This window comes from Giraffa tippelskirchi, chromosome 8 (assembly GCF_054371585.1).
Source record: "Giraffa tippelskirchi isolate mGirTip1 chromosome 8, T2T-mGirTip1v1.2.pri, whole genome shotgun sequence".
NCBI lineage: Eukaryota > Metazoa > Chordata > Mammalia > Artiodactyla > Giraffidae > Giraffa > Giraffa tippelskirchi.
Genome location: NC_137282.1, coordinates 94,902,474 through 94,929,729, shown reverse-complemented (window position 1 = coordinate 94,929,729; position 27,256 = coordinate 94,902,474). Strand labels below are relative to the sequence as shown.

At 47.0% G+C, this 27,256-nt stretch overlaps 2 protein-coding genes and 1 long non-coding RNA gene across 5 annotated transcripts in view; 2 read left to right on the top strand and 1 right to left on the bottom strand.

Annotated features, from left to right (window-relative positions):
• LOC145516564 (uncharacterized) overlaps nucleotides 1–18,257 on the bottom strand; it is a 24,386-nt gene extending 6,129 nt beyond the window's left edge. Inside the window, exons 1-3 of one of the 2 annotated variants that reach the window (XR_014061475.1) lie at nucleotides 11,158–11,446; nucleotides 10,814–11,019; nucleotides 7,261–7,548 (exon numbers count right to left, since the gene is read on the bottom strand). This is a non-coding gene — a long non-coding RNA (uncharacterized LOC145516564). Of the gene's footprint in view, nucleotides 1–3,411; nucleotides 7,549–10,813; nucleotides 11,020–11,157; nucleotides 11,447–17,931 lie in introns of those variants that run through there. The other variant, XR_014061476.1, reaches the window with a different exon arrangement.
• CCNO (cyclin O) lies at nucleotides 10,595–15,422 on the top strand. 2 transcript variants are annotated; one of them, XM_081517791.1, is made up of 4 exons: nucleotides 11,143–11,377; nucleotides 11,633–12,041; nucleotides 12,675–12,860; nucleotides 13,347–15,422. In XM_081517791.1, the coding sequence occupies exons 2-4, from the start codon at nucleotides 11,667–11,669 to the stop codon at nucleotides 13,830–13,832; spliced, it is 1,047 nt and encodes a 348-aa protein (XP_081373917.1). In that variant the 5' UTR covers nucleotides 11,143–11,377; nucleotides 11,633–11,666; the 3' UTR covers nucleotides 13,833–15,422. The 2 variants fall into 2 exon arrangements, with proteins under 2 accessions (XP_081373918.1, XP_081373917.1); XM_081517792.1 differs by lacking the exon at nucleotides 11,633–12,041 and having other exon boundaries at nucleotides 10,595–11,377.
• On the top strand, nucleotides 17,746–27,256 carry MCIDAS (multiciliate differentiation and DNA synthesis associated cell cycle protein). The gene is made up of 7 exons (XM_081517790.1): nucleotides 17,746–17,862; nucleotides 17,951–18,047; nucleotides 18,208–18,299; nucleotides 21,806–21,878; nucleotides 22,457–22,650; nucleotides 23,236–23,346; nucleotides 23,596–27,256. The coding sequence occupies exons 1-7, from the start codon at nucleotides 17,746–17,748 to the stop codon at nucleotides 24,034–24,036; spliced, it is 1,125 nt and encodes a 374-aa protein (XP_081373916.1). The 3' UTR covers nucleotides 24,037–27,256.

The window sequence follows — 27,256 nt, the reverse complement described above, 5'->3', positions numbered from 1 at the left end:
AGGGCTTATGGGGTGACAGTCGTAAAGAACTACTAAAAGGAGCAAAGAAAGAGATTTTAAAGTTAGGTTTGGGTAGTCCGATATTCGGTTGTGAATTTCTGAGGCCATATAGAAAGGGAATTGCTATTTAACAATATTCATGGGTATGGCAGCTAACAAAATTCATTCTAGCATACAGACCTCACATACCTGGAAAACACTAAGAGATATAATCTAGGAGTAAATTGGAATTTTACTAGTGTAAACAATGGTACCAAATTAAAATTCTATCCAGTCAAAAGTCCCAATAACTAGGTCAAGACAAACTCACACAACTAGTCAGAAGTAGAGCTTTAGACTAGAATCTGTAGAAGAAGGAATCAGTGCTGTGTAAATGCATTTGTTCCTAGTTTTGCAACATCAAGTCTCTGGATATATTTTCCCCTCAGTTTTCTAATTCATATGTTTGTAAAAGATTCTATTCTAGCCTCTAGATAACAAAAGAGAAAAGGGTCAGGTGAGTGTGGCAACTGTGGACCAGTGGGGTTATCTGGACCCTCTGAAGTAAAAGCCAAACAGAATCAGGATTGTCTGTCCATGTCCATCCACTGGGTTTTCCTATGTGGACAAAAGGAAAATGTCTGCTATTTCAGAAAACAAGGAGTGTTGCGCCATCAAGCCATCAGCTACTGCAGCCCCACCCCAACTGCCTTACTCCCCACCTCAGTGTACCCTGAGGGGAGTTTAGGATGGAGAAAAAAAGTATTCTGGCCCTAGATGGTTAAGATGCCTATCAAAGGAATAATTTCAATGAGCCCAAACTCTTACATCTTCCCATACATAGAAACAGAAGGAAATGAAAACCTACTCCAGTAGTCTTGCCTGGAGAATCCCATGGACAGAGGAGCCTTGCAGGCTACAGTCCATGGGATTGCAAGAGTTGCACATGACTTAAGCGACTAAAGAGAGAGAGAGAGACAGAGAGATACAGAAAAGCACAAAAATTATTAATTTGAGATATGTGTTCTTTTGTGATTAGCAGTCATCTTTTTATATATTAGACTACATGTTTTTCTGTGAAGCAAAAACTCCTGGCTCTTTCCATACTTCTTTAGAACAATTCCTCAGAGCTATCTGAGAGGCTGTTTCTGGGCTACAGACCTCAGTAACATCCCCGAATAAAACATAATTCTCAATTTCTGGGTTGTGCCTTTCTTTCAGTTGACACCTTTTAGTAGGCCAATTTAATATATTCAAAAGCTGTATGGATTTTGGCATACAGTCATTATGAGATAAAGTATTCTAAAACAAATGATCGATACCATACTAAAAGGTCACAGGGGCTACTTAATTTCTATGTATAAGAATTTAGAGACTGGTGGAGACCCACATACTTCACATTTAATTGTAAAATAGAATTATTAATTTACCTCAAACCATAGTCTGTTGAGAGCTATTAAGCAAGTCCAATTTTGCTTGGTTACACAAGTCCTTTCTCTTTCTCAGCTAGTTAACATTATATCCCTTCATCCTACGTCCCTGTGGACAAAGGCCTAAGGGGAGTGGTAATACTGGCGGGCAAAGCCTAGCACCTCTGGAGGGGAAGAGGGTTGAGAGGGGTTGGAGAGGGAGATGAAATATAGCACAAAAGGGGGAAAATTGAGCAGCATAACTTAAGATGAGGTGATTTGGCATGAGTGCTCAGTCACTTAGTCGTGTCTGACTCTTTGCGACCTCATTGACTGTAGCCCACCAGGCTCCTCTATCCCTGGGATTCTCCACGCAAGAATACTGGAGTGGGTTGCCATTCCCTTTTCTAGGGGATCTTCCCAACCCAGTGATCAGATCGATCCCTGGTCTGCATTACAGGATGACTTTTTACTGTCTGAGCCACCAGGGAAGCCCCTTGAGTTGGTTTGGGGAGTGGGGTTGGGAGGGGGAATCTGCATAGGAAAGAAGAAAATAAAAGGGTGTGAATGAAGAAAAATGATAGTAGAGGAAAATGGGAGGGTGTAGGGCAACACTATATACAGAAGAGATGGGACATTTGGGGATATAGAAAGTAGCTTTGCCCTTCTGTTTACGGTTTTGAACTGTAAAAGTTTGTGCTAGGGTAGAGAGAAATTTTCCTTTGTATCTTTAACATGAGTATCTTAACATATCTAAATAAATGCCAACAACTAAATGTCCAAAACCTAAGGTTAGTTGGCTTCAGGAAATCACTTTGGAGTGAGAGCTGTATGTCATTGCACACGAAACATCCTGGAACACTTAACCAAGTGAAGAACACTATATCCATTCAAAGGGAAACTCTAAGGCTATTAAAAATCATGATCTTGATGAATATTTAATGATTTGGGGGAAAATGCCATGACACAATGTTATGTGATGGGACACAGACAATATATGTGGGCTGCACTGCTTCCTTTTTCTGAGTTTACAAAGAGCTTATAAACCAGCCTCCCTTGGGTTAGGTTGGGATCATATGATTAGATTTCTCATCAGTGGAAATGTGAGCAAAAATGATGCATCACATTCTATTCTTAGGCAGTAAAAATCCACTGCAAATTTGCTAAGCTCACTCTCCTAAACACATGGCTGGAAGCACAGAGCTCCAAAGATGGTGACCGGCAAAGCAGAAGCAGCAGCTCTGATCAATCTATTTGTACTGTACTGTTGGAGGAAAGCTGACCAGAACAGCTGCCTGACCTGTAAGGACTATGACAAAAGCAAGAAGCTAACCTTTTTTCTGTTAAGTCATTAAGAGCAGATTTAGTTGTTAGGACAATGAATACACTAGGATACCAAGCTATATATATATAATATATCCTAGTGTGTATGTACACACACACACACACACACACACACACATATATGAAGACTTGATTTTGTTAATAAAAAGTATATATAAAAACATATACATATGTATTGTATATATGTGTTTAGATATATACACACAAGCAACTGAAAGACATATACTGTAATGTCAGTGTTTTCTCTTATAAAACTGTAATCATAAAATTCTCTATTCATTATGAGATTTTTCTAATTGTACTGCAATAAACAGACATTACTTTTCTAATCAGGAGGATATAATAAATGTTATTAATGAGAAAGCATGAGGCCAGGCTCAGGGAATACGCTGAATGAACACTGGGAGATGAACTGCAAAGCATTTCTGGTCAGTATCAGCCATATTAGACGAGGGAGTGCATGCTACTGTCCCACTCTTCCTGGAAAGCCTAGCTACTTTAGAATGATTGTGCATCTCCAAAATAAGTTAGGCAAGTTCTCTAAACATGTTACTTTGGAGAAAAACAGTTTTCACAGTTCTATGTGAAACTTATATTGCACATATCACCAAAAAGACAACCTCCAACTAGTCTTTGCATTACAAATTTTTTTACACATATACATTCTTTTTAAATATTCTTTTCCATTATGGTTTATCACAGGATCCTGAGTATGATTCCCTGTGCTATACATTAGGACCTTGTTGTTTATCCTTAAGTTACAAACTGATGTTACTCTATAGGACACAATGTCTGCAGATAAAATGTCTGGAACACATCGAGAGCACAATGTCTGGAACAAAAACCGGATTTTCCACAACTGATTCATACGTGTATACCTCGAAGCTGATACAGAAACTGCAGACATAATCAACATACAGAAATGCAGATTATAATGCCAAATAAAAATGACAATTTGTCAGTCTCACCAAAAGTAGTAGAAAATATTTTTCCTGAGGGATATAACTTTAACACCCAGACCTGACACCTGGGGAGAAAATCCACCCACATGGTCCATTCGTTTCAAATCTGCATAGTTGAACTCACTCAGAGACTGGCTGGTGCCTCCCAACAGGGCAGCCTAACCTGCTCCACACTGAGTGCCTTTGTTAACTGCAGGCCCTTGGTGTCTTTTCTCATAAATTCTGAGAAACATATGATGAGGTGGCCCTAACCAGCTGCTCTATTTTGATCTGCACCCTGTGGTTTGACATCCAAATAGGCGCACTGCATACGGTGCCCTTCAGCCTTCCCCTTTGTTGCTTTTCACCAGGACCAGCTTTGCTTTACTTTTGGGACAGACGGCTGTTTTCCCATGGGCTGAAGACACTAATTGCTACCGTCTTTGTTTTCTGTGTGGTAGAGAAAGAAGAAATATGACAGATCTGCCCTATCCAACAGAGAAACCCGAGCTTATGTTAACACAGGATGACCCACTGGAGAGAAGAAGGCCCTCCTTCAGAGCAGGTGCCCAAGGGTGCATTCAAGGTCTTCTCTTAGTTCTTCCTTTGTTGTTGTTTTTTCGCTCAGTCATGTCCAACTCTTTTGTGACTTCATTGATTATAACCCACCAGGTTCCTCTGTCCATGGGATTTTCCAGGTAAGAATACTGGAGTGGGTTGCCATTTCCTTCTCCAGGGGATTTTCCCAACTTGGGGATTGAACCTGTGTCTTCTGCATTGGCAGGTGGATTCTTTATCGCTGAGCCACCTAGGGAGCCCTAGTTCTCCCTTATTGTTGTTCAGTCGCCAAGTTGTGTCTTTGCGACCCCGTGCCCTGCAGCACACCAGGCTTCCCTATCCTTTACTATCTCCCAGAGTTTGCTCTACGTTCTCCCTTAGTGCTTAGTAAATACAGAACAGGAGTTGAGACTTTGCCTTCCAGTGAAGGGGGTGCGGGTTCGACCCCGGTTAGAGAGCTAAGATCCCACAAGCCTTGCGGCCAAAAACAACCAACCACCAAAACACAAAACAGAAGCAATAACGTAACAAATTTGATAGAGACTTTAAAAAAATGGTCCACATCAAAAAAAATCTTTAAAATAAATAAGGAAACAAACAATAAATAAATACAGAACAGCATCAGGATGAACGTCCAGTCTAGAATCGCAGACTTGGGTTTAAGGCCTGGTATTCCATTACTAGTTGTGAATCTTCAAGCAAGCTCCTTAACCTCTCTAAAGATCCTCTCGTCTAGAAAACGGGGACAAGAACTGTACCTAGTTCATACAGTTCAGGAGATGATTAAACGCTGCAACAAATAAAAGTGCAACCTAACAAAGCAGGAGAACTCAGTGAATGTTGGCAATAAGAGGGTCTTACAGGATGTGGCTCTATTTCCAGTTTTACTTCACCTGCTTATCCCCTTACCCCAACTCCAGTTACATTGGGCTCTTTGCTATTCCTTCTCACGCTGGACTTGTTCATATCTTAGGGCCTTTTGCACCAGCTATCCTATCTGGCTAGGGTGCTTTCCCCCCAGATTCCCCTCTGACCAACCCCCCACTTCCTAGAGGTCTCTGCTCCAAACTTCCCAATGAGCTTTATGTGGACCAACTTGTTTAATCCTGCAACCTGCCTGCTTGCACTCTCAATGCTCCAGTCCCTATTCCGTTTGTCTCTCCTTGCACCACCATCCTGTATAAGCTCCACAAAGGCAGGGATGTCTGTCAGGTCTGTTTGCTGATATAACCCAAGATCCAAAACATATATGAAGCAATACAACTTTGCTCCCAGAGTACCCAGGCCTTGTCTTATTCTTACCCACTCTTGTCTAATGTCCACATATAAGAGCTATCGCCACTTTTCAGGCCTATCCTAAGGGCCCCGCTTTGTAACTTTCTGTTCATCTGTATATGAAAAATGCCACTTAAAAAACAGATTTATAGTACTCTTTCAGTTTTTCTCAATGCCCACTTCTAACTCAGGCCCTGCAAGGACAGGCTGCTGCTAGAGACCTCCCAGCTCAATATTACATCTTCCTTCTCGTATGTGGCAAAATGACATACACTTTACAGAAGAAAACTTCTTAAATGTTATCCAAGGTGATGCTTATTTAGAGGGTTACATCTCTAATTCAGCACTTGAAAGATCAGCCTCCGATTTCAAATGAAGTCCAGTGGAACTGTAATATGAATAGCAGCCTCCTTGCCCCTTGCAACTATAAACATATATCAACATATAGGTCAGATATATATGAGATATTATATATATGTATCAACACACTGAATGACATGTTTTATTTTCCTCAGCCAACCTGGATGGCAAAATAACCCACATACTTTAGCTAGGAAAATTCATAATTATACCAGCAGGTAACTCATATTGAATACTACATGAACACATTATATGCCTTATCTAATCCTCACAACAATTTTTTTAATACTTAAAATTATTTAGGTGGCAAATGTCATGTTATTTATTTTTAATGATAATGATGGAACAAAGGAATGTAGTATTAACACATGTTGTTGTTCAGTCGCTAAGTCGTGTACGACTCTGCAACCTCAAGAACTGCAGAAAACCAGGCTCCTCTCTCCTCCACTATCTCCCAGAATTTGCTCAAATTCATGTCCATTGAGTCAGTGATGCTATCTAATCATCTCATCCTCTGCCACCCTCTTCTCCTTTTGCCTTCAGTCTTTCGCATCAGGGTCTTTTCCAGTGAGTTGGCTCTTTGCATCAAGTGGCCACAGTATTGGAGCTTAAGTATTGGGATACTCTTACTACTGCATTTTTTTAAGGGACTTCAACACTTCATTACCAAATGATAAAACAATTAGACAGAAAATAAGCAAGGATATAGAAATCCATAACACCATCAAACACAGAATCTAATCTACATTTATAGGACAATAAAACCAACAACCGCAAAATACACATTATTTTCAAATTCCCATAGAATACATACTAAGATAGAGCACATTCTGGCCACAAAATAAATCCCAACAAATTTAAAAGAATAGAAATCACACTAAAATTGACGACCTCATTTTTTTAACAGCTGTGGAAGCTGAGGAATAATAGGTTGAATAACTTGCTCCTCTTCACGGAGTTTGTGCACTGCATACAAAGGCTTCAAATCCAAGAAGTTGGACTCCAGAACCAAAGCTCTTAACCATTACATGCTACCACCTGTGCCGGGCAGCCTGCCACAGATGGATGTGAGCTGGGAGTCAAAGTACACACATGCACAAGGAAAGAAGCCCTTGAGTGTGTGTACTAAACCCTTAATGAACTGGTAACTGGCAAAGCACCAAGAAGGCAGGTAACAGGTGTGGACATTTAGATGTGTCAGTAAAATGTCTGGATTTTTTTTTTAAGGTGCTGAAAATTTCTGCCCTTTGTTTACTAAATACCAGCAAAACTTGTCTGATTTCAAGTACCTTAAATACTTCTCAGTTTGGGCACTTATATACATGAATAGAAAATAGAGTCTTAAGCAAATATTTTTAAGGCTTCCCAGGTGACGCTAGTGGTAAAGAACCTACCTGCCAACTCAGGAGACACGAGAGACATGAGTTTGATCCCTGGGTCGGAAAGATCCCCTGAAGAAGGAAATACCAACCCTCTCCAGTATTCTTGCCTGGAGAATATTTTTAGTGACGTCAAAACTGAGTTTAAGGCTCATGTGAGGTGCTAACAAAGTTGTCCATATCTATGTAGCAACCCACTTGCTTTGTTTGCTGAAACAAGGTACTGCCAGGAAATGCCATCTTCCCCCTTCAGTCTCCCATCCTAGATCTGGGGCAGTGTGAGGTTAGGGGCTTTGATGGAAGCTAAAATGAAAAAAAAAAAACAAGACAAGATTGGTTCCATTATATTAATACTCACTTGCAAATTTCATAAACAACACCTGAAAATAAGCAGGGTCAAATCTTGGCTAAGCAGTTTTCATCATAGCAGCCTGGGTTTAATTAGGTTTTACGTTTTTAAAGTAATTTAGATTTACCTAATGCCCTTAAGATGTACTGGGCCCAGGTCTCAGAAAGATTAACAAGCAGAAATTAATTTCAGAGACTCTTCATAGGAAAAATAGAACACCCTCAGCTTGAACTACAATTACTGTACCTAAAGACCTCCAGTTTCGCTTCCTCCAATCCATTTCCCACACATCAGAGTAATATTTTTTTAAAACAAAAGGCAGATCACGTCTCTTCCTTGGTCAAGCACCTTCAGTGGCTTTGCTTCAGGTAAAGTCTAAACATTTAACGTAGACTACAAGGAATTGCATGATCTTGCTATTGAAGGAGTTGTTATTGTTTAGTTGCAAAGTCGTGTCTGGCTCTTTTACGACACCATGGACTATAGCCTGTCAGGATCCTCTGTCCATGGGATTTCCCAGGCAAGAATATTGGAGTGGCTTGCCATTTCCTTGGCATTTCCAGGGGATTGTTCCAACACAGGGATCAAACCCACCTCTCCTGCATTGCAGGTGGATTGTTTACCACCAGGGAAGCCCATTGAAGGAGTAGTGATTATGGAGCAAAGAGCTAGGATGTCTCCATTTGAATCCTAGTTCTGCTATTTACTATCTGCATGATCCTTCCTGTCTATGCTTCAGTTTTTCTGCTCTGTAAAATGGGGATAATAATATACTCTATCTCATAGAGTTGTGAAGAGCAAGTATTATATATACATATATATATAGATAGATACAGAGAGAGAGCATGTGCAAAACACAGTACCTGGCACATAAAAAGTTTTATATAAATATTAGCTACTATCCCTTATCTCCCCTATTCTCTTCTTTTCCCCCCAACTCTGTGTTCCAGCCATTCTGCATCTGATAGGCCCGAGCATGTCTCAAGAATCATTCTTCCAGACCTTCCCACATCCTGCTTCTCTATTTGAAATACTTGTAGCCAAATCTCCCTTCTATCTTCTTTCCACCCGCATCCTTCTATCTTTGCCTAACCACCACTTGCTTTGGGAAACCTTTCCAGTCCAGACCAGTTGTTTCTACCATGGGCTCCCACGGCTCCAGGCATGACTGCCAGAGGTTAGAAGGTCCAGTTAAAATTGAATGTCAGTTAAACAACAAACACTTTTCTAGCATAAGTAAACCCCATGCAATATTTGGATTTTGGATAAAGAATGAACAATTTTTCAGTATAAATATGTACAATGCAATATTTGAGACACACTACACATTTATTCATCTGACATTCGAATTTAACTGGGAGTCCTGTGTTTCATCTGTCAACTTCACACACAGGCGATCCTCTAATGTCACCCTTGCTACACTTTAGTAATTTTAAAAGTATGATAAGTGGTTTTGTTTCCCCCCTTAGAGTGTGAAATCTGTGAGGGCAGGGCCTGGGCAACCTTGCTCATTGTTTTGGACCTGGCATGCCAGGTATTCCACAAATACATGCATGGCAGGCAGGCATGGCCTGAGGAATACAGCCATCAGGCCAAAGCTCAGGCACCCCCTACTATAAGTTAACTCTAACAACAGGCAAACTCTCTAGGAGGAAAAAGCATTTCAACAGGTACCATTAATCTCATGTCCTCAGGTGGAAAAAATGGTTGTACTAATTTTCAGAGTATTGCCAGTGTGATAGTACTGACTCCCCAAGGACAGTTTTAAGGTGACCTTACTATTTTATATTCAAAAAAGAACTGCGTTTTACACCTTTTTCACTTGACTCTTTTTTTTGTCAGGTTTTTTTTTTTTGACGTGGACCCTTTTTAAAGTCTTTATTGAATTTATTACAATATTATTTCTGTTTCGTGTTTTGGTTTTCTGGCTGCAAGGCCTGTGGGATCTTAGTTCCCTAACCAGGGATTGAACCCACACCTGCATTAGAAGGTGAAGTCTTAACCACTGGACCACCAGGAGAGTCTCAAATGTTTTTGTTTTTCTTTCTTTTCTTTTTCTTTTTTTGCGACATCACATGACTTGCATGATCTTAGTTCCCTGAACAGGGATTGAACCCAGGGCCCCAGCAGAAAAATAGCAGAGCTCTAACCAGTGGACCACCAGGGAATTCCTCACTTGACTTTTAAGGCAGGTATTAATATCCACATCTAACAGATGGGGAAACAGAGGCTCTGAGAAGGTAAGCAACTGGTCCAAGATGACCAAGAAAAGGGAGCAACCATTTTGACCCTAGGGCCGTGTGCTCTTCCCAGTATCACATGGCCATCTGGGCCAATGTAAAGAATCAGAATGCTTACGTTCTTCCTCTTCTCCTAGACACTGTCTCAAAGAAGAAGTCTGATACCTGACTCTTCTCCAAAGATTTAATTGCTCCTCCTAAAAAAGATTCCCCAACAACAGCCTGAGAGGAGATAGGGAGGCCTATCATCTGTATTTTGAAATACAAGTAAGTCTTAACTAATCTCTCATGTTATAAATGACACTATTTAGGTCTGAAGACTAAAGACCTTGCTAGGAAATAGGAGTAATACTGACCGGAACCTGAAACCTGTCCCTTTTCTTTTAACTGAATCTCTAGAAGACATCACCCCCCACCCCACTATATCTCTGGGAACAAGGATTTACACCTTGATTACATATATCTGTCAGCTTTCTTCTGGAATGAAAAGGGCTGAATCTGCTCTCAATACAGCACCTAGTAACTCAACTCTTTGAGCACATCTGCAAAATTCATCAGCCAGAGGGTATGCGGGCTTTCTGCCACTGGGAGATGCCTGTAAGGCTGACTATATGCTATTTGTGCCTCTTGTCCCAAAGGACCTGAGCCCCTTAGGAAGATTCACTCAGGCCAGAGAAGCACTGTCTCTCTATCAGGGCAGGAAGCTGCCGTCTAATCCAGTCTTTCTCGCCAGACGCTCGCTCCTAGCCTCCCCAACCTCAGTTCTACTTCTCTAAGCTTCTGAAGGAAGCTTCCTCAAAGAAAACTTCCATTTTGAAGGAGAAGAAACGGGAAGCACGTTATAACCAAGAAAGATTGGGCCTCCAGGGGCAGAGAGTCAGAAGTTAATGATCTAAAACGTAACAGGCTGTGAGCAATTTAATAAAGCTAAAAATGCAACCCCCAGAGAATACGCAGTTCTTAAACTGCTGCAGCTTACTTGGTTTGGGGGAGAAATACGCAGAAAGCATTCGAGGGCCGTGGACGCGTTGCTGGAGGTTCCTCGGGCAGTCTTCTGTTAGGAGCACGAATACCTGCTGGCTGACTGGCTGAACTGGCCCCTGGAGACACAGCAGCGCCCAGGAACCTTCGGAGGCTCTGCTCCCCGGCCAGGCGAAAGGAGGGATACTGACTACTCACGCCTGCCTAAAACGAAAATCACAAAAGCAACTGAATTATCATTATTGCTCGTATGGGTCACTGAAGAAGACTTCTGTGCTGACCGAATCCTAGCTGGAGGCTTCGTTTGGAGCTGGGAAGTGTGACCTTTACAAAAGTACCGACCTGGATTAGAGACGGCAGAGAAGGTGCTCGCATGTGTCGAGCGAGACCATCTGGTGAAGCTGAGGAAATCAAGTTCCCCTCGGGGAAATCTTTTTCCCGGGCGCACAGTAGAGCCCCTCAGCTGGATCCTGCGTTCACCTGGCCTCACCGCCGCCCCGCCTCTACCCCTAACCCACGCGGCGAGGGCAAATCCCGCCGGCAGCCGGGTGCAGTTGCTCAGGTAACAAGGGATGAGCTGGGGGCCGGCGGCAGCTCCCCCTCCCCGGTGCAGACGCAGGAGGCTGAGTGTGCCAGCTGCGCGCTCGCGAGCGGGTCTTTAGCCGGGAAAGCGCGGTTTTCGTGGGGCTCTGGGCTCAGCCAGTGAGAGGCCGGGGGTGTGGCCGAGGGAACGCGCAGGCCGAGTACTTAGCGGCTCGCGGCGAGTGCGGCCGGTCTCCTCCTCACTCCCGGGCGCGCGGGTCCACCCTCTCCGCAGCCCGGGAGTCTTAGAACGGCCGTCCGGCTTCATCATGGTGACCCCCGGCCCCACCAGCCCCATGAGCCCCGCCGCCTGGGCTGGGAGGCGGGACGCCCGGAGCCTTCGCGCCCCGGTGAAGAAGAGCCGGCGCCCACGCCTACAGAGGAAGCAGCCGCTGCAGCCGCTTAACCTGAGCCCGCTCCCCGGAGACTCGGGCGTTTGCGACCTGTTCGAGTCCCCCAGCTCCGGCTCGGATGGCGCAGATAGCCCCGCGGCGCGAGGCTGCAGCCCCCTGCCGGGTGCCGCCCAGCAGCTGGCGCAGCTCGATCTGCAGACCTTTCGCGACTACGGTCAGAGCTGCTACGCCTTCCGCAAGGCGCGGGAAGGCAGCTTCCACCCGCGGGAGTCGCTGGCGAGGCAGCCACAAGTGAGGCGCTGGCGGAGCCAGCTCTCCGCCATCGCGCCTCCTCCTCTCCCGGGCTCTTTCTTTTCCTTCTCTGTCCACCCTCCGCGGCGCCCCGGCCCTCGCCAGTCCAGCTTCTCTCCCTCCCCCCGCCTGGGTCGGAGAAAAAGCTTTGAAGGGCCGGGCCACCAGCCTCATTTTACAGATGGAGAAAAGGGGGGTCTGGACGGCCTCAGTGACCAGCCCGAGGTCTCCAAACTGGGTAGCAGGGAGCCGGTAGAATGCAGAGGAGTTACGACAGTTTCTAGGTTCGAGTCCGGACTCCTACCCACCCCGGCAAGTTACTTAATAATCTGAGGCTTGCTTTTTCATTTGCCAAGTGTGGGACCCTTTGAATTGCTGAGAGGATTACACGAGGTAACGTGTGTCCGCACTGGGCACAGCGCCAGGCATGAATCCAGGCGTCCGGCGCCCAGCCCCGCCTGTGCTCTTTCCTCAGCGGCGCTACGCACCTGTTTCCCAGTTTCCAGCACCTCTGGGCTTCTCCTTTGTTTCCCGCCTCCCTCCGGGGACGCTCCAGGTCTTCGTGCCCTGTTCCTTCCACAGTCCCTCTGAGCCCTAGGCTCAGCGAGCCCGCCTCCCTCCTCCCTCCGGCAGGTGACGGCGGAGTCCCGCTGTAAGCTGCTCAGCTGGCTAATCTCCGTGCACCGCCAGTTCGGCCTTTCCTTCGAGTCGCTGTGCCTGACGGTGAACACTCTGGACCGCTTCCTTATCACCACGCCCGTGGCTGCAGACTGCTTCCAGCTGCTCGGGGTCACGTCTCTGCTCATCGCTTGCAAGCAGGTACCTCCTCATGGGGTCTGGGGGCAGCCAGGCTCCCGGCCCCTCTGGCTCTCCAGTGCACACGACTGAACGCTAGGCTCCCTGAACTCCTTTTGGCAGAAGTTTGCACACTTACCTACCCCACAGCCTTAACTTCACAACTCCCCCTCCGCCCTGGCCCAGCCAAACGAAAACTCCTTTCACTCAGTCCCCAAAGGAAAAAGCCGAGTCTCCACGCGCTCTATACGCTCTATAGCCTCTCTATTCTAGTCTCGGGGTGGGGGTCGGGGGGGGGCGGAAATCTTCCAAATTTCTCAAACCTGTTTTCTGCGCGACGGTAGTTAGAGAAACCGCGCAGAAAGTATACCCCAGACAGTTACAGTGGAAGTATGGAGAGAGGAAGCCCCGACGTATCTCACTGGAAGGGATGCGGGAAATCCTGGTTCCCTGGGTGGGCCTCCGGCCCCGGATGCTGCACAACGAGGGCTGAGTGTCTTTGTGTTACAGGTGGAGGTGCACCCGCCTCGCGTGAAGCAGCTCCTGGCCCTGTGCTGCGGTGCCTTCTCCAGGCAGCAGCTCTGCAACCTCGAATGCATCATGCTGCACAAACTGCATTTCAGCCTGGGCGCTCCCACCATCAGCTTCTTCCTGGAGCATTTCACGCAGGCGCGCGTGGAGGCCGGGCAGGCCGAAGTCTCAGACGCCTTGGAAGCGCAAGCCTTGGCGCGCGGGGTGGCGGAGCTGAGCATGGCTGACTACGCTTTCACCAGCTACACCCCCTCCCTGCTGGCCATCTGTTGCCTGGCGCTGGCCGACCGTATGCTGCAGCTCCCTCGCCCCATGGATTTGCGCCTGGGCGGGCACCCTGAGGCGGCGCTGCAGGACTGCCTGGGCAAGCTGCAGCTTCTGGTGGCCATAAACGGAACCTCCCTGACTCATATGTTGCCCCTCCAGATCCGAGAGAAGTGCTGCCTGTCCCCGAGCTTGAAATAAAGTAGACCTTTGGTCTCATTTGATCCCCTCTTGGCTGTTGGACCTCTCCCATTGCGTTGAAAGAGTACAGTACTGACCCAAAGAGAGGCTTTCAGGGCTCCCTTTAAGTTTCCAGGTCATCCTGCAGGTTGTAAACAGTGCAAGGTAGTAGCATCTCATTGTTTTGCTAAGAGCACAGGAGAGAAAAGCAAATCTCTCCTCAATAAAAAGGCTGTCTTGGTGGTTTATCTGAATGCTACAAATGCAAGCATTTATCCAGAAGAGGGAAGGTGAAAGCAAGGCGAGACTAGAAGTGGTCAGTAACCAAGGAGAGCACCTCCCTCCCTCGGGGCATCTCTGTTGAGAAACACCAGGTCCCTTGAGGCTTCTGTAGCCAGTTACAAGGCAAGTCAGGGTCACTTGTTGGCCTGAAACCAGGGACTCTCTTGTTAGGAGGCTGAAGACTGCTTACTCCTAGAGATTCAAAGGGTGTGGTGGGGTGTGAGACAGAAAAGAATGCCCTGCAGCCCATGTTGTTTACGGGGGTGGGGGGCCGCGGGGAGGGCGAGAAGTGCACTGCTGGTGCAGGAGAGGCCAAGCTGAGAAACTTTGGGACCAGGCAGTCCCACTAGCCAGGGTAAGTAAGAGCTACTCTGATAAATGCCAGATAAGGAAAAATGAAGGCTTTGCAGGCAGTGGTGGCCACTACAAATTGAGTCCGTTTATCCCGCCATCACATAGTTGAAGGGTTCCCACTTGTCTTATACCTGCTACATGTGAACCCACAGTAACAGTAGTAATAGTGCTTACAAGTACCAGGCACAGTGTTCAGCATTTGTTATTTCAATGCCTCCAACAATAGGCAGAGTCTATTATCCCATTTTTCAGAGAAGGACACTGGGCCACAGAGAGGCTGAACAACAGTGGGGCAGCCAGGATTTGAAAGCAGGTGGTCTGAATCCAGAGTTCCACCCTTTGCCACAATGCTCAATTTCCCGCAATGCTCAATTTCCCGCACAGGTTTCTGAAAATGCTCAAAAAAGTCTCTTCTCAAGGCAGATGTGGGACAAGTGATCTGCTCAGAGCCCTCCATTCAATAGGGACTACGGAGAATGTATTCGGAGAGCCAGTACAGTCTCTGCCTCTGGTCATGCTGCAGGAGTCATTTCACAGATGGGGAAAAGCCAGTCAAGTAATGGAACAGAAGCTTGCTGGAGTTCTGACTCAACAGCTGTCCCACCATCTTCATCCTCACTGTTGGGAATCTGCTATAGGCCCTGAATCTGTAGCCTCCTGCAAATTTCTTAACCTGAACCCAAAAGCCAACTGTCACTAGGGCTGTTGTGAAACTTAAACTAGATTGTTATGAGGTAGTATAAAGTAGTGGTTAAACACCTGAGCTCTGAGATCAATTTGCTGGGTAACTTTAAGCAAGTCTTTCTTGCAAAAAGGAGAATAACAGTAGCACTTACCTGGAAGTGTTGAGGTATAGATTTAATGAAATGTTCTCTACACACCCCTCAGCACAGGTCTTGCCTGGTACATAGCAAATCTTCAAGAAGGCTGGTGTAGTCTATACAATGATGGGAAGGGAGGTTACACAGAAAGAAAAAAAAATAGAGATAAAGCAAATATAGGATAATGTTAATGTTACCATTGTTCACTATTGTTTTGTTTTTCAAATTTTCTGTATGGTAGAAAAAAATCAAGTTGGGGGAAATAAACTGTCATTCTACTGCATTTAGAATAAATCTGAATGTATGACAAATGGTACACATAAAAAGCAAACTCAAAACATATTTAGAGAAACTTTCCTTGCTCTTTTTGGGCACCCATGTACACTCTAGAGCAAGGAGCACCTTAGGCTCCTGGGACCCCTTCTCTCCTGATAGGTTGATATGCTATCCTTTCCAGGAACTTTCTCCTCGGCTCAAGGAAAGTGGTAATCCCCAAGCTGTTTGAGGAAAAGCTGATCTGTGATGGTGAAAAGGAGGAGGAGAAAAATCATACCATCTCTTCCAAGTTCCAAAATATCTGGAGTCCTCAGCCCGAGTGTTAGGGGGTGGGGTATCTCTGCAAAATAATGACTTGAGGAGTAGTTGTCTTCACCAGCATATACTCCATCACTCAGTTGAGACTGATATGAGTGATTTGGTGCCAGAAATCATCCAGACCAGGAGTCATATAATCATGCTATTCCAGCACCCATTGCCACAGAAAATCTATTGCACATTTTAAAATACAATACCCTTATTTTTCTACTCCAGCTTGGAACTCGTGATAGAAAATGGGCCTGTTTTGGATCTTGGGATATGTAGAGATCTCTCCAAAACTCAGCTAAGAGCTTCCCCACTCCTTTTACAAACTGGGAAGTCAATTAGGATAGGGGCTGGGGACGGACTAGCTAGTGGCTAGGCCCCTGGGGAACCACAGGAAGTAGGAGACAGAGTGGGCAACAGGCTGTGGGAGGCTGGACATGCAACTGAAAAGGCTTCTCAAAACAACATTAATTTATCCACACCAAGCGCCAGTCACATTACATAAACAGTCTCATCTTCACAGCAACTCCCTTGAAGTTAGTTAGTGTTTTGGTTTAATGGTTTTCCAAAAGAACTAGGGTTCACGGATCTGGTGGAGCCTGGGTTCTGACCCTAAAGCCAGGGCTTTTTTCCTCACCATCAGCGATACCACACCAACTCTGTCTGGTTGACCTCACTGGGTTCCTGCATCTATAGGTGGGTCAGAGAGTCTCAAGTCTCTTCTAATTATATCATTAGGTTGCTTTCCATCTCTGTTAGGGCTATCTTGTCTATGAATCCAGATAACAGGTGCAAATAAAAGAGGATCATGCCCTTTAAAAGAGGATCTTGCACTACTCCTGTGAGGTATAAGACATCAACAAGGCGCCCAATAGAGGGTCACAAAGATTTCAACTTCAGATGATTGTTCAAGTTGGATGGATGTAAGAGTGGTCCTGAGAGAGACCTTTCACCCAAGAAGCTGAAGATGCCCCTTCCTGGGAGAGGCTTCCAGCTTGAGAAAGAGGGGCCAAGACTCCTGCAGAGCGGTGGTTGTACGGAAAGTGGCCAAATGCTTGGAGAGGTGGCTGGGGCTTCCGTGGGAGAGACCCGGGTTTTAGGGGATTTGGGGCTGTTCGCTGTAGAGATATGCGACCCTCTGTTGTAAATTCTATGTTCAGGTGCTGCTGCCTGAGAAAGTGCGGGGTACGGGTATGGAGAAGGGCTCTAGGCTTCAGACAAAGTGAAGTCAGCACCAGGAGGGCTCTCCAGCCCTTCCGTAATCTGGGGCTGTTCTGGGGAGTCCTCGCTGGAATTCTACATCCCCACCAAATCCTACATATATGGTGGGGCAAATGCTGGGCTCTGGCTTTGGCGATGGACGCTCCGTTTGTTTCGTGCCTTGTGGCTGGGGTAGGAAGAAAATGAAATCAGAATCGTTAACTTTCCCATTCCCGCCGTCCGTGGGCGGGAAGGCTGTACCCAGCGTTAGGGATCAGTAGGGGATGTCCTCCCCTCCTCTCTTCTCTGGCGCGGCCGGGAGGCTGCGGCGCCAACGCCAGCCTAAAGGGCGCTCGCAGGCCCGGGCCCCGCGCTCCGGGTTCCCGGGGGAAGCCGCGTTGCCAGGTTGGGTTTAACGCCTCCTCCAAAGTGCAGATTGTCCGGGGCTGAAGGCGCCACCTCTGGCGCTCCGGCGCGAGCCGCCCCTCCCGCGCGGCGTCCCCCATTCTCCACCCGGCCCTCCCTCCTCACCTCCACTGTAGTTCCTTAGTCCCACCCCGACCACGCGCCTCCCCGACTCCTGGCCGGCCTCAGAGCCTGCGGAGCGCTGGGTGTAGGGTCGCCATTCCGGCCCGGGCCGCCGCCTCCGAGAAGTCGGCACGGGGCTCCGGGCCCGAAGCGGACCGGGAGGCAGGATGCAGGAGTGCGGGGGAACCGCGGCGGGTCGCCGGGCCTTCGACAGCATTTGCCCCAACAGGATGCTGGATCCGCGAGGCCGGCCCATCAGCAAGCCCGGGAAGCCGGAGAGGAAGGTGGGGCCAACGGGCCGGGGCCGGGCGGGGTCCGCACGCTCCCGGTCCCGAGGGCTGACCTGCGCTCACCGTTTCTGTGCCCGGCTAGTTCGCTCCCCCGCGGAAGTTCTTTCCCGGTAGCAGCGGCTGCAGCCGGGTGTCGGTGTACGAGGATCCCCCAGACGCCGAGACCCCTGCACTGCCAGGTGAGCAAGGTGGTTCCCCAAGTTGGGTGGGTGGGGCGCGCGGGGCTCAAAATAACCTTCCCCCATGGGGTTTCGGAATCCTGGCGGCGATGCCCGAGGTGAGCCCTTGCGGGGAGGCTCAGGGTCCGCCCGGCGCGTGTCTCGGGTTCTCGCCGCGCAGCGCTCACCACCATAGACCTGCAGGACCTCGCTGACTGCTCCTCGTTTCTTGGGTCCGACCCGCCGCCTGGTGGTGACTCAGCCGCCTTTCAGGTACTTCCCCTGGTGGAATCCCTCTGCCTCTCAACCCAAAGTTCTATTTCCCGAGTTGCCTTCAAGAACCGTTTGGGGAGGGGAGCACAGCAACACCTGGCTAGCAGGGAGAGATGTCCTGCAGGAATCCGAGACGCGAGAACAGGAACTTCCTCCTCCCTCCTAGTATGTTAACGGTGGCCCCATTCTCAGAGCTGTTTTGACCAACTCTACGCAGGGAGGGCTCCCCTGCCAGACGGATCTCCCGTTCTCCTCCCCATCTATTCCTTGGAGCTGCGATAGAGCAACTCGGAGGCTGTGCACCGAGGGGTGAGGTGGGTAGGTGGGAGCACAGTTGCGCTCTGAGCACCATATCAGCGCGCCCTCTCTGTCCTTCCAACATGCCTTTCCCGGTCATTCATTAACTATTTTCATTCCCTGGATGTCTAAGGAGTGTGGAGATTGGAGAATAACTTCTCCATCGAGACTGGAAAAAACGAAGAGAATTTACATTTGGAGGAAGCGATTTGAAGAAAGGAAAGGATTTGAAGAAATCTGACTGAAAACATTGTTCTCTACAGAGGTGGCCCTTCAGCAGTTGGGCACTTTATAAAAGTCCTTTTCACCCTCTGCAAACGCTACTGTCACTCTCGTGGGGGAAAGAGGCATTTTCCCCAAGAAAACCTATCCTCTCACTTCCATCTCACTCCTACCACTCACCAGGGCTGAGACCAGAAGCCTGGCTCATTGATGGGATATGAAGTGCCCAGAAGGACAGGAGGTCCTAGCTAGATGGTACCTACAAAAAGAACTCCAGTTCCAGGTTCCTGGCAGCAGGTGCTGGGGACATGAGAGTAGAGAACTCTCCAGAGGATATGACCACCTCCTAGAACTGTGATTGGGATGGTGGAACAACGCGTCCCAGGGTCTAAGTGCCTCTTAGAATTGGGCCAGAGCCCAGGGAGACTTGGGGTAGCTGGCCACTGAGAGCAGAGACTAGGAAGGCAGGAAATAAGAGTGGGCGTTGCCCTGCAGAGGCTATTTGTTCTCCTGTTCTCTTCCCGTCTGGATGCTCAGATTTAAAAAAAGACAATACAGGAGCATCATTCGACTGACCCAGAGGGTTACATCACTCCCTTACTCCAACATGTTTATTTTGCAAGAGAAAAAGCAGGCTGTTGCTGAATTTTTGCTTATATATACAGAACTTAAATTTGACATCATGTTCTGTTTTAGTTTTTTTTTTCCCCCTGCTGTTTGCATTGGAGAAGTGCCAGGTTTTTATCTAACTGGGAAGATAGTAACAGAGAAGCCACAGAAATATCGTTGAACTACCTAGGATTGCGGCACTAGTGGTAAAGAACCTGCCTGCCAATGCAGGAGACATAAGAGACTCAGGTTCAACCCCTGCGTCAGGAAGATCCCCTGGAGGAGGAAATGGCAACCCACTCCAGTATTCTTGCCTGGAGAATTCCATAGACAGAGGAGTCTGGTGAGCTACAGTCCATAGTGGCACACGGAGTCAGGCATGACTGAAGCGGTTTGGCACAGCATGCACCAAGGACTAAGCCCACAAACCAGAGCCCACTAATCGAAGTCAGCCCATGTCTCCTTCGAGTTTCAGAGAGTTTCAAGGGCAGAGCTCTTTGCCACATGGCCCAAGAGATCCAGAAGTTGTCCTGGGGAAGGCAGAGCTGGTGCAGAAGGAGATACATCCCCAGATGAAGACTCTCCAGGGGAACCCTCTGGCCAGTACACACTCTGGTTATATTTCTCCTTCCTGCTGGGGAAAGTGGACACAGAGAGGAAGCGCTCTAGAAGTGTTTGAGGTCCAGAATGGGCCAAGACCTGGGATAGCACAGGAGGAAGCATTTCCTGGGCATCATTCCCTCAGATGACCTCCAGTCTTCTTGTGGTAAGGGCTTTTCTCTACTAAGAGGGAGACCTTTTAGCCCTTGGAAAATGCTTCATTTCTGACTCTTTCAACCAGGGAAGAACCTGTGCTTCGGGATCTGTCTGGGGCCCTCAGTCCTTCCTTTCTAAGCTGCCTTCCCTTTACAACCTCAGATCTCAATTGGTGCTAGACTTCTCCTCCCTGGAGGAAACTGATAACTTGTACATTCTTTGAAGTTAGAGTCAGATTAAGCTCTGACTTATTCTGGCCTAGAGAATTCCATGGACTGTGTAGTCCATGGGGTTGCAAAGAGCCTGACATGACTGAGTGACTTTCACTTTCACACGTTCACTTCAGATTAAGCTCCTCTTCTCAGAAGTATCTGAATAGTTAAGATGGGTGTTTGGGAGATGAGTAAGATTAATCCGGAGGAATAAAAAAATGATGATAGAACAAATATCATTAGAACAGATATTTCTGGTGGGCGTATTGGATGCACCCCTCACATCATGCCCCTTGAGAGACCTCTTTCTCCTTCCCGGAGCTCTTCATTGGAAGCCAGGCTTTCCTAAAAGAGAAATAAAAGCTAGAGACAACGAGGGGTAGAGGAAAGAGGATTTGAAATAGGCACCAACATTCTGGAGCAGAAGCTCCAGTTTCACTATTTCAAAGTTGGGTACTCGGGCAACTCGATTTCTCTGAGTTCAGCTTCTCCATCAGGGGAGGAATCACTTCTTGATCTCTGCCAGCTTCCAGAACTGCTGTGAGAATTAACAGAGAAAATCAACGTAAAAGTTTTGTCAGCTCTGTCTGCGAGTTAAGGGAATAAGAAATTTCCTGGCAGCTAGCATTTTACCGTCCCCTTCCTTCTCACTCACCCAGGCACATTGCAGGAACCCAGGAGAGCATCCAGTCCACAATGTTAGAGGTGCATCACGCTGGACAGGAAAAGTTAACTCCAACTTTTTGAGAAGCAAAAGAGCCATAGGGACCACGCTAGCTGCATGCTGAACAGAAGCACTTTCCACATAGCATCCTTGGCCCATCATATCTTAGCCGACCTTTTCCCTTTCCGTTTCTTGGTGGGGACCGGTGGTTTAGTTGTGATTGAGCCTTCTCGGGTTATGTGGCCTGGTTACTGTTTTGGATGCCCCTGCATAACAGCAGATCTTGGGAGCAAGGACGGAGTGTTTGCACACCGTGCTCTCAGCTCTTAGAGCTGTGGCCCCTTGGCCTGTGAGAGGTAAGTTGGGGCTGGAGGTCTGCGACCTCACTAGGAACGCGCAGGGTTGGCTGGTGGCGGGCCAATGAGGTGGCGCGGGACAGTGCCGGCTGCTGGAGGCCAGGCGCCGGGCGGCGCAGTTTTAAAACTGAACGCAGTGTTAATGCCCGTCAGGACCCTCGCAGCAGGGTTCCCACTTCGTGCGTCCCTCTCCCCACCTTGGCCGGTGAAGCCTCCTGGATTCCGCGCCTCGGGCGGAGCTTTGATTTTCATTTCAGGTATACGTTTCCTCTGTGAACGCGTTTGCGCGTAGACCCGCCACCGAGTCCGGGAGGTTATCTGACCGTCTAGGAAGTGTTCCTGACCCGCCAGACTTAACATTAACTAGTTTTCACCTCTGGTTCATTTCAGAGCCATTCCTTGCAAACGGCAGCGGACTTCGATCTGCAGGATTTCAGAGACACCGTGGATAATCTCATTGCAGGCAAGTGCAGTTTCTGCAGTAAAATTAAAGTGGGGGTGTTCTCCACTCCTCAAATCTGACAAGTTCGAATTTCGTGGCCCTGAAGGTGGTAAACTGTGTACCTATTAACAGCTCGCCAGTAACTCATCAAAGTGTCAAGCTCTTCCATATTTAGGGGACCCCCTCCCTTTTCCTTATGAGAAGATGAATCGCTGGATCGCTATAGATGATAGCATTTTCTCCGTTTGCCAGGCAACTTCTGTAAGAGAGCCCAGCCTTAAGCTGTGACGTGGCCAGGAAGAGCCTGGATGACAGGAGTGTGCTAAGTAGTGGATTTGTGTCACTTCAGACAAGTTTGCCCTGGCCACTGTGGAGGTTCAGTGTAGATGTCTCAATAGGCATTTATTGAGCGCCTGCTGGGGGTGTGGAGGATATCAGGAAGGGCCTGGGGATCGTGGGAATTGCATAGTGAGGGTTGATTTATCACTAAAGAAAAATCTCTGTATAAGCCCTACACCCGTCGTGACATTTTGTCCCTGTAGTTAGCCAGGAGCGAGTCTGAGGCTGCCAACCCAGCTCCCTCTCTTCCTCTTCATCAGATTCATCCTCTTTGTTATCGCCTTCCCTGGCGGGCGGAGACTTCCCGTTCTCTCCTAGCGACGTCCTGCCGTTTGGTCCCTGTCTCTCCTCGCCGCTGAGCCCGCCCGAAGTGCCCCCGCCAGAGCAGTACTGGAAGGAGGTGGCCGACCAGAACCAGAGGGCCTTGGGGGACGCGCTCATCGAGAATAATCAAGTAGGGACACTGGGCTAGGCGTTCAGGAATCCTAGGGTAGGGGCAGGGGACAAAGTGGAGGCTGCAGGCGCAGAGATATGCCCCTTTGGCACGTTAGAACCAGTGAATCAGTCCAAGTAGCTGCTATTCCTCCACTGGCTCAGTTTACAACGTCCCTAAGTGGGAATAATCCTACCCACCGGATTTTTAATAGGGCCACCAATGTTTATTGAAGGCTATATGCCTAGTATTGCGCTTACCCATTTACTTTTCCTCATTTAATACCCACAGCCATTGAGCTAGATACTTTTACCAGCCTCACTTTGCAGATAAGGAAACTGAGGTACAAGAAGATTGAACTTCGGAGGCAGAACCTGTATCTGCCTGTTGCCCAAGTCAGCACTCCTCATCGCTATACTGAGGATTCACTGAGAAACATTCTAAGTGCTTTGTAATAAAAACTGATTATTATTCTCACCAGTATAAACGTTCTTGGGCCCCCAAGTTTCTGATTAGACGTGAGGATCTGGGTTCAGTTCCTGCCGAGTGTACAGAGGAGACAGAGCACGGGAGCCTACAGCTCAATGTTTGGGTCCCCTCCTGCAGCTCCACGCGACGCTGACCCAGAAACAGGAGGAAATCGCCTCCCTGAAGGAGCGCAATGTGCAACTAAAGGAACTCGCCAGTCGGACCCGGCACCTGGCCTCGGTGCTGGATGTAAGTGGGGCGCGGGCGTGTAGAACACTGCAGAAGTCGGAAATATCCCTGTGCACCCTTCACCCCCACCCTGCTCCCAGTGTTGGGACCCGGCAAGGGTCGAGGGAAGGAGAGGACCGCTGGCAGCTTGCTGAGTCACTTGCAGGGGTCGGCCGAGTGGAGCTGTTGGAAGTTAGCCCAGGCCTCCTTCGAGCGCCAGTCAGAGGCGAGTCTGGCTGGCCCCAGGGCGGCGCTCCTCATCTTTTGTAGAAGCTGATGATCACCCATTCCCGGGATCCCGGGGCGGCAGCCGAGCCCTTCCTGCTCAAGGCGACGGCCAAAAGGAGCCTAGAGGAGTTGTTCAGCGCTGCGGGGCAGGATTGCGCGGAGGTGGACGCCGTTCTGAGGGAGATTTCTGAGCGCTGCGATGAAGCTCTGCAGAGCAGCGATCCCAAGAGGCTCCGGCTGCAGCCCGAGCCCCCGAGCCTGGACCGCAGGCCCGGGAACCTGCACGGCGCCTTCCCCGGGCTGCGCACAGACTGCAGCCGGAGTGTGCTGAACCTGAGCCACAGTGAGCTCGAGGAGGGCGTCTCCTTTAGCACCCCCATCCGCAGCCACAGCACCATCCGCACCCTTGCTTTCCCCCAGGGCAATGCCTTCACCATCCGGACCGCCAACGGGGGTTACAAATTCCGCTGGATCCCCAGTTGAGCTGGGTTGTGGTCCTCCAAAACACTGCCTCTATGCAGATTGAAGCGCCTGGACGCTAAACGCGGATAGCTGAAACCTGGTTTCTCAGAACTCCCCCTGCAGGGCCGATGCCACCCTGAAACTTTTTTTTTTCTTTCCAGGAACAAGAATGTAAAATGTTTTGATACTGATGCACTGTAAAGTTCTGTAAAATACTGTATAGTCCCTCCCCTTTTCACAGCGAAACCGTGTGTGTGTGTGTGTGTGTGTGTGTGTGTGTGCGCGCGCGCGCGCGCGCATGTATCAGTCAATTTTAAGGTATTTATTTTTAGCAGCTTTGAATTCTGTACTTTTCAGAACTGGAAGGGACCTAAAAACCACTTAGCTGTTTTTAATTACATAATGCCCTACTTCCACAGAGAGCGAAAGGAGTCTAAGAAATTAAGTAATTTTCTACAATCAAAGGCATCATGGAAACCTTCGGAGTGTTCTCACTACTTTTTTCAAAGATTGTAGGTCCAGAAGCCAGGTCTTTGGGTGAAGGTTTCAGTACATCACTCACTTCCCTTGATCCATGAAGAACACTTAATTTTTTTTACTATTGAAACTTTCCGTTGTAGCTGAAGGAATAAAAAATTAGGAGAGGTTAGGATTAAGAATTTCTAATCACTTGTCTCAGGGCAAGCAATAGAACAGGAAAGTGCAGATTCTGAGCCAATGGGTTTTTGGCAAAAACAGTTGCTAAACATATAGGTTTGTAATGATCATTCTTATAATTTTGTAAGATTTATGATAAATATTTATATGAATAATATAGTTTTATTTGTCTAAACACAATAACCACAGAAAAAGCAAGCTTTCTTAGTAAGAAACATTTTAAGAAAATGGCATATCCCATGTGAAAAAGAATGTATTTTAGTGTGTTCATTTATTTTTTTTTTTGCAGAACCAAGTGTAGAAATCTTGGTAAAACTATTTGAATTCCATGGATAAAACTAGGGTACACATTCATGTTTCATATTTCTTGGCTTCATCTTCTAAGAAAAACGGAGGTGTTACATGATGCCTTCACTTTGCCTTTTGTTTATTCTCTTTTGAGTGCCATTCCTTGTCCTATTCTGTTGTGTAATTTTGTGAGTAGAGTATGTCAAGCAGTGATTTGTCCCCACCTCCACAGTTCTTAACATGAGGGCTACTTCTTGTCTTTGGGGGCTCAGCCTGGGCAAGTTTCCAACCCTGTTACACCACAGTGCTGGTTCTGCCACCTGAATGCCATTCTGAATGGCGTGATCAGGTAACAGGTGAGCTGGGCGGGGTGGCAGAACCTGCTTCTCCAGTTTATCCTGTGTACTGTTATCTGCATTGAAATGACCATTTGGAAAACAAACAAAAGAGTGATAGAGCACATTTCCTCATACTTTGTCTAACAAATGGACTCAAAAAATATATACTGGATGGTTCAGAATTCATCGGCTTAAATATGAAGTCACTGCAGTTCAGCATCAGAGGAAATAGAAAACAAAAACAAAACCCTTTAACTTGTTTCGAGAAACAGTCAGCTTGTTAAAAGTTCTTTTCCTCTCCACTCCTCATAATGCACTAGCTTCAAAGACAGAAAAGTTAAAAAACCATCTCTATGTATTTTCCTACTTGTCTTATGCCTGGAATTTAAAAAATTATAAGCCTTATCAAGAATTCTGTGTGTGGTGGTCGGTGATTTGGGGCCCTTCCCTGAGCTGAATGAGCCCACAAACCAGAGCTTCCTTGACCTGGTGTTTTCCTTACTTCTTTGGGACGTTAACCACCCAATGATTGAGTGCTTATATTAGCAATGAAGGGAGCTGTGCACGCTAATATATGTCCTTATGTTCCTTCCGTGGTATGAATTCTTGGTACTGCTTGTTGCTTGTTTAGTAGAAAACATCAGTGAGAACAACTTTGAACCAAATCTTAGCCATTTCTCCATGATTCTTTGAGCTTATATTCAGCTGTGTATTCTAGCCTAGTTCCTGAAGACATGTTAGCCTGAAATTATCGCAATAATTTCTTCATTTCAAAAAGGACCAGACACCATTCAAGATGTTGGGGAGTCAGTCATGAACAAAACCAAGTCCTTGTTATACAGAAAATAAAGCAGGGTTTAGGGATAGGATGTGACTGGAATCATTATTTTAGATAACATGGTTGGAGTGTTTCTTGAACAGTTCCTATAGCAGCACAATCAGTTTAAAAAAAGAGGCACACACACTTTAGCTAAATTATTTTTAAGGAAATAACTTCATATTTGCAACAGTTAGATGTTGTTGTAAAGTAGTGGTTCTTAAATTGTAGCATGTATCAGAATCAGCTATGTTGCTGCATACCAAGTTGCTTCAGTCCTGTCCAACTCTTTGCGACGCTATGGACTGTAGCCCACCAGGCTCCTCTGTCCTTGGGATTTCCAAGGCAAGAACACTGAAGTAGGTTTCCATTCCCTTTTTCACAGAACCACCTACAGGGCTTATTAAAACCCAGCTTGCTGGGCCCTCCCCAGAGTTTCTGATTCAGTGAGTCTGGGTAAAGTCTGAGAATGTCAATTTCTTACAAGTTGCTAGGTGATGCTGATTCTTGGATCTAGGGCCACCTTTGAGACCACTGTTGTAAAGAAATTTTTTAAAGATCATTTACAAACAGATTAAAACAAACAAAAACCAGCTGACCTGATGGTATGCAAATAATTCTTACGATTTAGGATTAAGTTTTTAATAATAAAAATCTTATCTTACATTCAAAAAAGGGCTATATTTCAAAAAGTTGGAAGTGACAATAATGTACTCTGAAAAATGATGTTAAGTAACACAGAAGGTAGCTTCAGTGATGAATTGAATACCTTGAATGAAGGACTTGATGTTGAAAATAAGCATGAAGAGTCTGAATAAAATTATTTATGAAATGTGTTAAAGAAGCTCAATTCAGCTGACTCTTAAACATGGGCAGAGGAATCAGGACCTAGTCCTAATTCTTCTAATTAACTCAAAGTTCATGTAGAAGAATAATATGTAACACTTCCAGTTGAAGGATTATGTCATTAATTTATAATATCAACTAACGATATTTTGCGTCTATATGTAACCTAAAGGAGAACTAGATAGTACAATGATATTTAAAGAATTTAAAATTATTTGGAGTAATGATATGACCAATAAGGAATTAATATCCAATGTATATAAACAGCTCATATAACTCAACATCAAAAAATAAA